Source organism: Ctenopharyngodon idella, chromosome 3, assembly GCF_019924925.1.
Source record: "Ctenopharyngodon idella isolate HZGC_01 chromosome 3, HZGC01, whole genome shotgun sequence".
NCBI classification, from domain to species: Eukaryota; Metazoa; Chordata; class Actinopteri; order Cypriniformes; family Xenocyprididae; genus Ctenopharyngodon; species Ctenopharyngodon idella.
The window spans coordinates 57,197,129-57,209,155 of record NC_067222.1 but is presented as its reverse complement, the minus strand read 5'-3'; the positions used below and the strand labels follow the sequence as shown (position 1 = coordinate 57,209,155).

Below are 12,027 nucleotides of genomic sequence, written 5' to 3'. Positions count from 1 at the left end.
GCATAATATCATCCAAAGATTCAGAGAATCTGTAACAATCTCTGTGCGTAAGGGTCAAGGCCGGAAAACCATACTGAATGCCCGTGATCTTCGGGCCCTTAGACGGCACTGCATCACATACAGGAATGCTACTGTAATGGAAATCACAACATGGGCTCAGGAATACTTCCAGAAAACATTGTCGGTGAACACAATCCACCGTGCCATTTGCCGTTGCCGGCTAAAACTCTATAGGTCAAAAAAGAAGCCATATCTAAACATGATCCAGAAGCGCAGGCGTTTTCTCTGGGCCAAGGCTCATTTAAAATGGACTGTGGCAAAGTGGAAAACTGTTCTGTGGTCAGACAAATCAAAATTTGAAGTTCTTTTTGGAAAACTGGGATGCCATGTCATCTGGACTAAAGAGGACAAGGACACCCAAGTTGTTATCAGCGCTCAGTTCAGAAGCCTGCATCTCTGATGGTATGGGGTTGCATGAGTGCGTGTGGCATGGGCAGCTTACACATCTGGAAAGGCACCATCAATGCTGAAAGGTATATCCAAGTTCTAGAACAACATATGCTCCCATCCAGACGTCGTCTCTTTTAGGGAAGACCTTGCATTTTCCAACATGACAATGCCAGACCACATACTGCATCAATTACAACATCATGGCTGCGTAGAAGAAGGATCCGGGTACTGAAATGGCCAGCCTGCAGTCCAGATCTTTCATCCATAGAAAACATTTGGCGCATCATAAAGAGGAAGATGCGACAAAGAAGACCTAAGACAGTTGAGCAACTAGAAGCCTGTATTAGACAAGAATGGGACAACATTCCTATTCCTAAACTTGAGCAACTTGTCTCCTCAGTCCCCAGACGTTTGCAGACTGTTATAAAAAGAAGAGGGGATGCCACACAGTGGTAAACATGGCCTTGTCCCAACTTTTTTGAGATGTGTTGATGCCATGAAATTTAAAATCAACTTATTTTTCCCTTAAAATGATACATGTCATCTATGTTGTATTCTGAATAAAATATTGAAATTTGAAACTTCCACATCATTGCATTCCTTTTTTATTCACAATTTGTACAGTGTCCCAACTTTTTTGGAATCGGGTTTGTACTATGTGCTGCAGCATATACCAGACAACATTGCTCTTTGCAGGAACAAAAGTTTATTTAGTGGCCGAGAGTTCTCTGGTTTCATTTACTAAGAGAGACTCGCCGAACAAAAGAATACATACATATTTATACTTTGTAAATGATGCAAGGGTTAGTAAATTTACACAATACAATCTCTGACTGGTTACATTCAACAATGCAAAATTATTGCAAAATGCAATGCAAAAAAAATTGTCTTTCACAGGATTAATCATTCTAAAGTCTAGATTACATGATAACATGGTGTACAAAAATACATAAGTGACATATCTGTTTAAAGTCGTCCTTGCTATATGTGTCTTTTACTATTTTCAAATCTTCTCATAACCTTCTCATAAACTTTGTGAATATTCAGGGCATCTTGATATATTTACTGCAGCAAACACATTCATATTTTATTGAAGCAGAAATCACACTTGACAAAAATAATGTTCCAAAGACTTTTCTGAGTCTATATTCACCCTTATTACAACAACTTCCCTCATTTTATATCCTTTATTTTCTTTTTATTTCTTTTATGATTTTTTTTTTCTACCACAGTATACTAACTTATACATGCATATATGATTGGCTGTTTAGATGTTAGACGCTCAGATATTCAAAAATACTGTCAGCAACAGATATATATATATATATATATATATATAATATGTGTGTGTATATATATATATATATATATATATATATATATATATATATATATATATATATATATATATAATATGTGTGTATATATATATATATATATATATATATATATATATATATATATATATATATATATATATATATAGAGATGGAGGCTAAATGAAGTAGAAGCCCAGAGCATCAATTTCATCTCCGCTCCTCCCCGCAATGCCGTAACACTTTCCAGACTTCACATCAACCTTGACAGGCATACCCAGCTGTGGACACTTGACAGATAATGTTGTTCTCTTACCATTGCTTTTGGCAACCACAAATTCCAAACCTCCACATCTGTTCTGATTCTTATTTGGCCACAGTGTTGCAGCAACAATTTTATCATTGTGGTCAAATAGAAATTCATGCTGGGAAGTTCCTTTTAGAGCGCCAACTTCAATCTTGTGGCCGCCTTTGAAGGTCACCTGGATTGTTCTCAGTGTTTCCTAAAAGGCACACATGTATTTCATGTGAATAAGTAAATGAAAATAAGGCAATAAATAGTAGGAATCAAAGATGAGAAAATAGAATTGAAAACAATATTCACACACTTGATTTAAAGTAAAGATGATCCTCTCAAAAGTGCTGCTGGAAGGAGTATTAAAGAAGAATTCATTTCCTCCTGTCCCACCCACAATCACAGGTTGTTCTGAGAAAGGAACTAAAAGAAAAACAATGGTGGCATTCACATTGCAGCAGAGTAAAACACATTTTCACACCTATAGACATTTTAGTGTCTGCAACTCACACATTGCTGGATTGTGAGGAAAACCGGACCTGAGGTGCAACCTTCTGGTTCAATTGGGATTCGAACCATTTACCTTTCTGTGAAGTCAAAGTGTTTCCCAGTGAGCCACTGTTTCCTTTAAAGGGTTAGTTCACCCAAAAATGAAAATTCTGTCATTAATTACTCACCCTCATGTCATTCTAGACCTGTAAGACCTTTGTACATCTTCAGAACACAAATTAAGATATTTTTGATGAAATCCGGCTCAGTGAGGCCTCCATTGCCAGAAAGTTAATTTAGACTTTCAAATGCCCAGAAAGCTACTAAAGACATATTTAAAACAGTTCATGCGACTACAGTGGTTCAACCTTAATGTTATGAAGCAATGAAAATACTTTTTGTGTGCCAAAAAAATTAAATAACGACTTTATTTAACAATATCTTGTGAAGGGCGATTTCAAAACACTGCTTCATGAAGCTTTGAAGCTTTACAAATCTTTTGTTTTGAATCAGTGGTTCGGAGAGTGTATCAAACTGCCAAAATTATGTGATTTCAGTAAACAAGGCTTCGTTACATGTTTCGAAATTTCAATGGTTCACGTGACTTTAGCAGTTTGATACACTCTGATACACTCTAACCCCTGATTCGAAACAAAAGATTCGTAAAGCTTTGAAGCTTCATGAAGCAGTGTTTTGAAATCGCCCACCAGTAGATATTGTTGAATAAAGTTGTTTGTTTTTTTGGTGCATAAAAAGTACTCTCATTGCTTCATAATATTAAAGGTACAATATGTAATAATTTTGGCCGCTAGAGGTCGCTAGAAACCTATTCAAAACAAAGGCGTAGCTTGATGATGCCAAGTTTTAGAGCGGAATCTTGGGACATGTGGTCTCCACCTCAACGAACAGTGCAAAAGAATAGGGATAGGACTCGGAAATAAATCATGTTCATGGATGAAGTTATTTAGCATGAAGCAGAGCAGGACCGAGTGTTGTGGGAGCTGAACGAGGCCGCTGGAGCGATTGCGCAACACACGCCTCACGAGCAGCGGGACTTTTATTATGACACAGTCGCCGGCGCCGCTTCCGCTTTTCCGGTCATGAGTATGAGGTAACACTGCTCTGTTTATCATATTAGATACATTTGAGTGTGTTGAAAATGATGTTATAACGTTGCTCTGTGCGTTCGCTCGGCGGCTGCTGTGAGACACTGTTGGACACTGCAGTAAGATAGATCGATTTTAGAATATCATATTAAATGCTGGATGGCTTGTGTTGATAAATGGCATGGAATTAATTTTTACAAATTTTTAAAACGCATTGTGTAATGGAGAAAATTATGTATTACTGTTAATACAAATAAATATGTCTATTAAAACGGATAATATATTAAAGCGTCTTTGGTTTTTCCATGGTTTCTACAAAATAAAACCGGAAACCGAGGGTAACGCGGGTATGACGCAATTGACAGGCGACTCCTCACACGTCCCGGAGCCTTGGTTAAAATTGCAATTATCTCACGATTTACTAATAGTTGAAAACATTTGGGATATTGTAAGTACTCAAGTGAACAAAATATATAACACTGGCCTAGTGGTTTTGGGATATTTTACTGCAAAAATATTACATATTGCACCTTTAAGGTTGAACCACTGTAGTTACATGAACTGTTTTAAATATGTTTTTAGTAGCTTTCTGGGCATTTGAAAGTGAAAAATTAACTTGCTGTCAATGCAGGCCTCACTGAGCCATCAGATTTAAAAAAAAAAAAAAAAAAAAAAAAATTTTAATTTGTGTTCTGAAGATGAACGAAGGTCTTACGGGTGTGGAACGACATGAGGGTGAGTAATTAATGACAGAAATTTTCATTTTTGGGTGAACTAACCTTTTAATGACAGACATAAGATACAGATAATTGTAGCATTAAAATAAAATAAATATGTTTGTTGTTTTATGTTTGTGTGTAAAAAACATTGTGTAAAAAACATTACAGGTAGGATACTGTACAAACCGTTTTTGTGTGCATTTGTATAGATGCTCAAATGTACAACACAGACAGCAAAATCCTCAGTGAACACTGCTCAGTGTTTATATGAGTCCAAGCTACAGAGTGTTAAAAGAAAACTGAAGCAGTGTTGAAGTTAATGAGATAATTCAGTGATGAATTAAGTGATGATTGAGCATTAGTAAAATCATGAAAAAAAAAATAGGGACTGTTGATACAACACTGTTTTCAACCAAAAATGGAAAACTTTATATGCATTTTGACTGTTCATTTACATGACAATGCGTTTTGGGGGCCTGAAAACTTTTTAAAACTGGATTCAAAGTGCAAGTTTTTTAAAATGATCTCTATGTAAACTACAAAAACGATGACGTCCCCTGCATGTGTATTACGTGTTCAGTCTATAGGCGCATAATGTTTTTTACAAAGTGACATCGCCAAATACTGGCCTGGCATGAATAATACTACGTTTTTATTCATTTTTCCGTGGATCCGTGTGAAAGGGGATCGCTTTGACAACATTGTCATCTGTACATGAAAGACGCAGTGTCATATAAACAGAACTTTTATTTGCAGTTGATTTTACTAATGATCACTTAATCACTTAATCATCTCATTAACTTCAACACTGCTTCAGCGTTTCTTTGGACTCATAATGGACTTATATAAACACTAAGCAATATTTACTGAGGATTTTACTGTGTATGTTGTACATTTCATATGTGTACATTTCAGCATCTATCCAAATATACAATGTTTTGAACCTGTAAAAGTTACATATACAAACAAAAATGTTATGCAATAGTTTTTTTATTATTATTATTTCTACAATTATCTGTATCTTATGGTTGTGATTAAAGGCAGCACCATGGGAAACACTAGCTATGTTTCCATCCACTTACTTTTATGCGCATTTTGGAATATTGCATAAAAAAAAAAAACACTGGACGGAAACGCCAAGATGCGCATAGATTCTAAAAATGTGCATGAAAACTCTCTCAAATGAGTAGGATACATTTTTTTTATGCGACATGTAAACATGCGCATAAACTACAATAGAAACACATTTACCAAATAAATTCCTGATGCGCTTCAAAAAAGACATGTGACTTTGCAATGGGACTGATCTTGTTGCACAGCATCTGAAATGCTGTTTTGGTCATTCTATAATGCCTGAGCAAAGTCTATCTTTAAAGTGGTTTGGTAAAGTTCCGTCCCAGAAGCGCCTCACACGATTACGTTCACCGGGTATCTGAATGCAAGATAACATGACAGTGTATTGTTCGTCTGTGCGCTCTGAGCTGCAAGTAATTTATTATACATGAAAATTATTATATACAGTGGTTTCTGCTGCAGCAACTTCCATTTTTATTAGTAATATTTAGCTCCAGTTTATCAGCAATTGACGATTTTGTTCTCTTCGACTCACTGGATGGAAACGTTGCTTTATACGCAGATTTTTTTATGCAATATTCCAAATTTGCACACAAGTTAAAGCTGCAGTCCGTAAGTTTGGCCTCTTTGTCGCCATCTCTGTTTGAAACCTGCAATTGCAGTTATTTGCAGAATTATCATCTTTACGTGGGTTGTGCATCGGCACGGCTCCTCAGCGCAGATGAATCTAATGCTTTGAGGAGAATATGTGGCTGTCAGTCACCACACCAGAGGATACTGTACAGTAGGGGTGTAACGATTCACTAGTTTTCTCGATGCATCGATTACAAATCCTGACGATGCATATGCATCGATCTTGAAACATGTTTTTTGAATCATGAATCATTAATTTCGGCCGATAATCAATGTAAAATGCTAAGAATCGGATTAATCGCGATTGTGCGCCATCATTCACGCTCATCCAGCTCTCCTTCACAGATACGCGCTGCACTCTTTACCGCCTCTCACGGACACATTTTTGAGAAAACCAGACACATCTGTGGCTCAGAGTTTGGTCTCTGCAGTCATTTACGTGTCCATTCAAAGACTGCTCAATAGCAATGCATTGTCCTTGTTGGAACCGATGGACGGCAGAGAGATTTGGGAACTAGTTTGTGGAGATCCAGCTGTCAGTCACTGAGAAAATTACGTTGTCTTTCATTGCTCCCTTCGCCAAGTGCGTTCCAAAGGGCTACATAATGAAACACAAGTGCCCTGCTCACTCCAAAGTCCCCACTTCAAGGGCTCTGTCCTTCAAAGGGAGTAGGGCATAGGGATGCTCACTTCTGTTTGGAATTTGCCTATAATAAATGGTGTGTCATTGTCATTTTTGGTCCGGTTCCCAGACACGCTGTTGCTCGGTCCTCAGCCAGCCGAGAGGCTCTTCCTCACGGTGCCATGTGATGGTACTGGATGTTCGGTGGACGGCTCGATCCTCTTCGGCCCCCTGATGGCCGGCGATGACTCCTCCGGCTGAGGGCAGCCGGCAGGGAGTCCCCCATTCCTTGCTCCTCCCCATCATGGCAGACGACAGTAGGCTCCCTGAACAGCGGCGACTCCTCCACTCCCTCTTGGATGGCAGCCCCCCACCTCGACCCAGGAAAATAGCTCTCCATCCCACCTGTTCTTTCATCACTCCAGCACCACCGCCTTGGGCAGCCACTCGAGGTCTCCACTCTTCTGCACTGCACAACCTCCTGAGCACCGTGATCCCCCTCTCGGACAGTATGTCCCTCCTTCCTCCCAGTTTCGGCACCAATGTAGCAAAGTTCTTTGTTCAGGGAAGGAGGCGGGAACCGGCGAATGTTCAACGTAACTTTAATAATCATAAAATAAAGAAACAACAAAAAAGTGCCTCACGGTCCACTGCCCCACACACATAAACAAAACATAATGTAAAATAGTCCAGGCCTGGTCCTCTCTCATTCTTCACTGTTGTTGGTCCTTCCTTTATGCTTCTGGAGCTCCTCCATGAGAGATATGAGACCGGTGCAGTGCGCAGGTGATGCTCCTTAGCAATCATGCCACCGGCCTCGCTCCATTCTCTCATGGCTCTCGCCCCGCCCTGCTTGTCACAGTGTGTTTTACTGCCTATGGATGGATCCCTGGCTGAGATTTTTGTTGCTATTTTGTGTGGCCAAGTTTACGGCGCATGTGTTACTCATATCCAGATTTGGGCCATTCAGTGGCCGCCATACTTTGTCGTACATGAGCCGAGAGAAAATTGTTGTGTGGCCTAGAGCTGGGCCAGAAAACAATTGCTATTTGGGATGGTGGTCAGTTCTGTTTTAGAGTGCTAAATATGTTAATGTTCACATACTGTTCAGTTATTCATGAGAATAACAACAGCATTCAATAACCTGTTCAAAAAATTCAATAACTGACTCCACACTGCCCACTGTTTTCATGTAGGGGCCAATAACTCACAGAAACAGAGATATGAGCTGTTTGTCATCTGAACGTTTTAGATCTAGTCACTGTCTTCAACTGGAATCTCACATTAGTTTAGTTTATCGGAGCTTGGGTAAAAATGTACAATAATAATAATAATAATAAATAAGCATTTAGAGACACTTTCCATTAATTAAGATTTGATGGATCAACTCCTTCCTTGAACTGAGATAAAACTTTGCAGTGTTAAGGAAATCGCCTTCTCATTCACATCAGTTACAGTCTCTATTAGGAGGACCGAAAAGGGGCTTGATATTACAGTAGTTATTCATTCATATAGTAGCAGCTTGAATACTGTATGTAAGCTGCAGTGTGATCAGGACAGTTTGAAAGTCACATCTGTTATTTAAAACAGTTGTCAAACCCAAACACTGACTATGTGAATTGCGCTTACCTGAAGAAGATAAAATGTTGACAGTATCACTGGCTCGACTCATTCCCTTTCTGTGCACTGTCTTGTAGCGGATCCAGTACTGCTTTCCAGGCTCCAATCCAGTCAGAGTGTAGTCTTCATAAGCTGTGTTTTTGACAAGCCACTGTTCCTCAGCTCCAGAACCTGCTTTTACCTGCTTGTACTCCACTCTGTACTGCACTTTTTCTTCATCTGGGGACTTCCACAGTTTCAGGGACACGGATTTGTCCAAGACAACCTTCACTATCGGTGGTGGCAGTGACATGAAATTTACCTGTTTGCATGTCAGTTTCCCTTTTTCATAAAGATAGATGGAGGAGCCTTGACTGGAGGGATCAGAAATGGCAGAAATAACGAAGCAGATTCTCTTTGCATCTGTATTGCTCTCTGACAAATGCCTGAAATGACATACGTTCTCTCTCATCTTTACTATGATATCAGAATCATTGAACCATTTTTTGAAAGGTGCCATAGAAAACATTTCCCCCTGCCCATCTTGCTCTTGAAACTTGTCAGAATTCAGGTATTCCTTAAGTGTTAAAAGATACGGGTCTTCATACTTCAGAGATGTGAAAGTCAAGCACACCACATCATCAATATCAGGATCAAGGAGGATGGCGTTGAGACCATCCGAGTCTTTAATTGTGATCCCCTTCAGCTTGTTGGTTTGAAAACTCAAGAGGTGAAGTTCAGACTTTGCATCATCTAACCACTGGTTAAGCATGCCTTCATTAAAAGGGGAGCTTCTGTGGATTTCCAAGATGTCTTTCAGTGATTTCTCCTCCATCTGTCCTTCTCGAATGCCAGGCAAGACCTTTGCCACTGCTTTCATGAACATGATCTTGTAAGTGCTAAATGAGGCCTGAAATGAGAGCAGCCTCTCTTTGATATCACTGAAAGAATTTTCCATTGCACTTCTGGACAGGTCTTTGCATGTCCTCTCTGCTTCTCCCAGGCCCTCAATTATATCTTCAGTGATGGAAACCAAACTTGTGCAGATTTCTCTCTTCAACTGAGCTGCTTTGTTATCCAATAAATGAAGAGGATACAGCCAGACTTTTATGGGAACCCCATTCTGTTTATTCTTCTTTAGCAGAGTGGGGAGCTGCTCGAACAAATTCAGGGCCTCCATGTATGTGGTGGGGTTCTGCTCAAGATGGAAGTCACCATGAAATGTACAGCTAATATTGTTAGCCCTTTTCTTTTCACCCTCTGTCATTTGTACATCTCCTTTTCCTTCAATTGAAAATGCAGGGATCTTCTTGACCATGACATTCAGTTCTCCCTCAATCTCCTGCTTGTTTTGGTCTTTGGAAAATGTCCGATCAAACACCATGAAGGCCTGAGCTCCGTACAGCACAGCCGTGACCACATGAGTTGCTGTTTTCTGGTCAAATACCTGAGGGTAGGTGATCTGGCCCAGCTGGGTCATAGTGAGCTGTTCAAAACTGGAGGTTTCTTTGTAATACATTGTTACTCTGGACTGCTGGTTTGAGGATTTGGTGTCATGCAGATACTTGGCAGATCCTCCCACCTCCACCAGCCCCCCCATGAAGCTGGCTTTCAGGGAAGCACTTACATCCAGGAGACCAGACTTACTAGAGAGAGAATCAGAGCTACTGAACTTCAAATCTGTCAGGAGCTGCGGACGTGTGTCCAAATCTTCGCTCAAGGATTTCTTATTCCACAGAGTAACACCTGAAATGAGAAATGGCTTATGCCATTAACTATGTACGAGGAAATGCTGCTGGAAGTAAATGTGCAAATGTTACGAGTTGCTACACAAGGACTGTTAATCAGTGATTCAAAATTTGGGCGAATAAGGGATTTTTATTTATTATTATTATTTTTTATTTAGGTAGGTACATCACCTGGAATGAAGGAATCCATGCGGCAGTCATAAAGCATTCCAGGATACAGAGGTCTTCCTAGGGCTGCTACTTCAATTGGCCCTGATTCCATGGCTAACAAAAAAGAGAACATTTATCAAATTAGTTTGCAACTTACTGAATGCTATAGAAACCATTATAAAGAAAACATGGTTTTCTAAAGTGATGACCAGAAGCCTGTACAGCAGGTTTTGTTTTGAATAAGAAATCGCAGATACTGAAGTCATTTACGTATCCATTTACATTTCTATTGCTCCAAAATTATAGAGAAAATGCTGGACAGTGTACAACTCGCTAACAAGCTAATACAACAGAGTCCGTCAGCAGTCGTGGGCAGCTTGTTCTGAGACACTGCTTATGATTTATGGGGATTAAAAAAAAAAGGAGTGGGTGGATTATTATTATTATTATTATTATTATTATTATTATAGGGTGGAATTGTGTATATTGTCAATTAGTCAAAAATTTTAATTGCTTCCCAGCCTTAGTTATTTTATCTGTTTTTGAGTGAGTAAATACACACTTTTTTATCGTACATCAAATTTGGCTGATAAAAAAGTCATTTGTCTAAAGCATTAAATAGACATACAAAAATTATGTTCAGAAAGAAATATTTTATTTGATTTAACATAGAATATATTACACAAACTTTTGGACCATGAGGATGAGTAAATGATGACTGAACTAAATCTTTTTATTATTATTATTATTATTATTATTATTATTATTATTTTGTTTATCAATATGGAAATAGGAAATTGAAAGGAAACATATGGTCAACTGATATTTTATGAATCATTTTCTTAGAGAAGTTAATTTACTGAAGGCTACCAAGAAAGCTAGGTTAATAAGTTTATTAAATGAATTCACAGTATGTGTACATTTATTATTAATGTGGGGGGAGACACGTCATGCAGGCACAATAGCTGTATGACAGATGTATCACTTTTATTTTGTTTTTCCTTTTTTATTCAAAATATTCACAAACTTGTTGACTATAGCCTATTATGAACTATAGGCTATATAGGTGTTGAGCACCCAGGGAAAAATATGAGATATTCTCTATTAATTTTAACCAATAAAAAATGACTGCAGCTTTCAGACGTGACATTCTTTTCATTTTTATAGTTCACTTGAGGCAGTTACTATGGCATTTTTTAACAACGCATGTCGACTGCGCATCAATGTAATAGATCAGGGATGGGCAACTTTGATAGTGACGAGGGCCAACATTTTTTCTCCTTGATACCAGGGGGCCAGATTACTAATCCACACTCGCACCTTTTACACCATCTTACTCAATTTACTTTTTATTAAGGGAAATTAATGTATAATTAATGTCATTTGTTTTTAAAGATTTTTTGAACTGTAATACAAATGGGGAAACTTTTCAGTTGACAAGCAGTATTAAAGGGATAGTTCACCCAAAAATAAAAATGCTGTCATCATTTTCTCATCCTCAGGTTGTTCCAAACCTGTATAAATTTCTTTGTTCTGTTGAACACAAAGGAAGATATTTTGAAGAATGTTTGTAACCAGGTTGCTTTGGGGCACCATTGACTTATAGTAGAAAAAAAATTAAAAATAATATGGAAGTCAATGGTGCCCCAGAACCAAAAATGCAGTCTTCCACTCGTCACCTTCCTTGATTCTAATGAGGTTATAAGCACTTCTAAGATCTAGCTTGGTGTATATTTTAGCTTCTCTGAGTTCAAGTGCTGCAGGAACTAGTGGTAGAGGATAGCGAAACTTAACTGTGACATTGTTCAAACCTCGATAATCAATGC

The 12,027-nt window shown here is 38.6% G+C and overlaps 3 protein-coding genes across 3 annotated transcripts in view; 2 read left to right on the top strand and 1 right to left on the bottom strand.

The window, feature by feature from the left end:
• The window catches only part of LOC127508849 (gastrula zinc finger protein XlCGF8.2DB-like), a 537,748-nt gene that overhangs the window by 48,883 nt on the left and 476,838 nt on the right, over positions 1-12,027 (top strand). The window lies entirely within an intron of this gene.
• Positions 1-12,027, top strand: part of LOC127508848 (uncharacterized) — a 630,120-nt gene that overhangs the window by 205,913 nt on the left and 412,180 nt on the right. The gene's annotated exons all lie outside the window — the stretch shown is intronic.
• Positions 1,908-10,574, bottom strand: LOC127508767 (cytolytic toxin-alpha-like). Its single transcript, XM_051887132.1, has 4 exons — positions 10,223-10,574; positions 8,334-10,049; positions 2,375-2,484; positions 1,908-2,269 (listed from the first exon to the last, which is right to left on the bottom strand). The coding sequence occupies exons 1-4, from the start codon at positions 10,332-10,334 to the stop codon at positions 1,946-1,948; spliced, it is 2,262 nt and encodes a 753-aa protein (XP_051743092.1). The 5' UTR covers positions 10,335-10,574; the 3' UTR covers positions 1,908-1,945.

Bases quoted from the DNA above. Each gene is read 5' to 3' on its own strand.
- LOC127508767 (XM_051887132.1), bottom strand. From the start codon at position 10,334: ATGTTCTCTTTTTTGTTAGCCATGGAATCAGGGCCAATTGAAGTAGCA. The intron at 10,050-10,222 runs GTGATGTACCTA...TTCTCATTTCAG, and splicing joins CATGGATTCCTTCATTCCAG to GTGTTACTCTGTGGAATAAG. The intron at 2,270-2,374 runs GTGTGTGAATAT...TGTGCCTTTTAG, and splicing joins TCATCTTTACTTTAAATCAA to GAAACACTGAGAACAATCCA.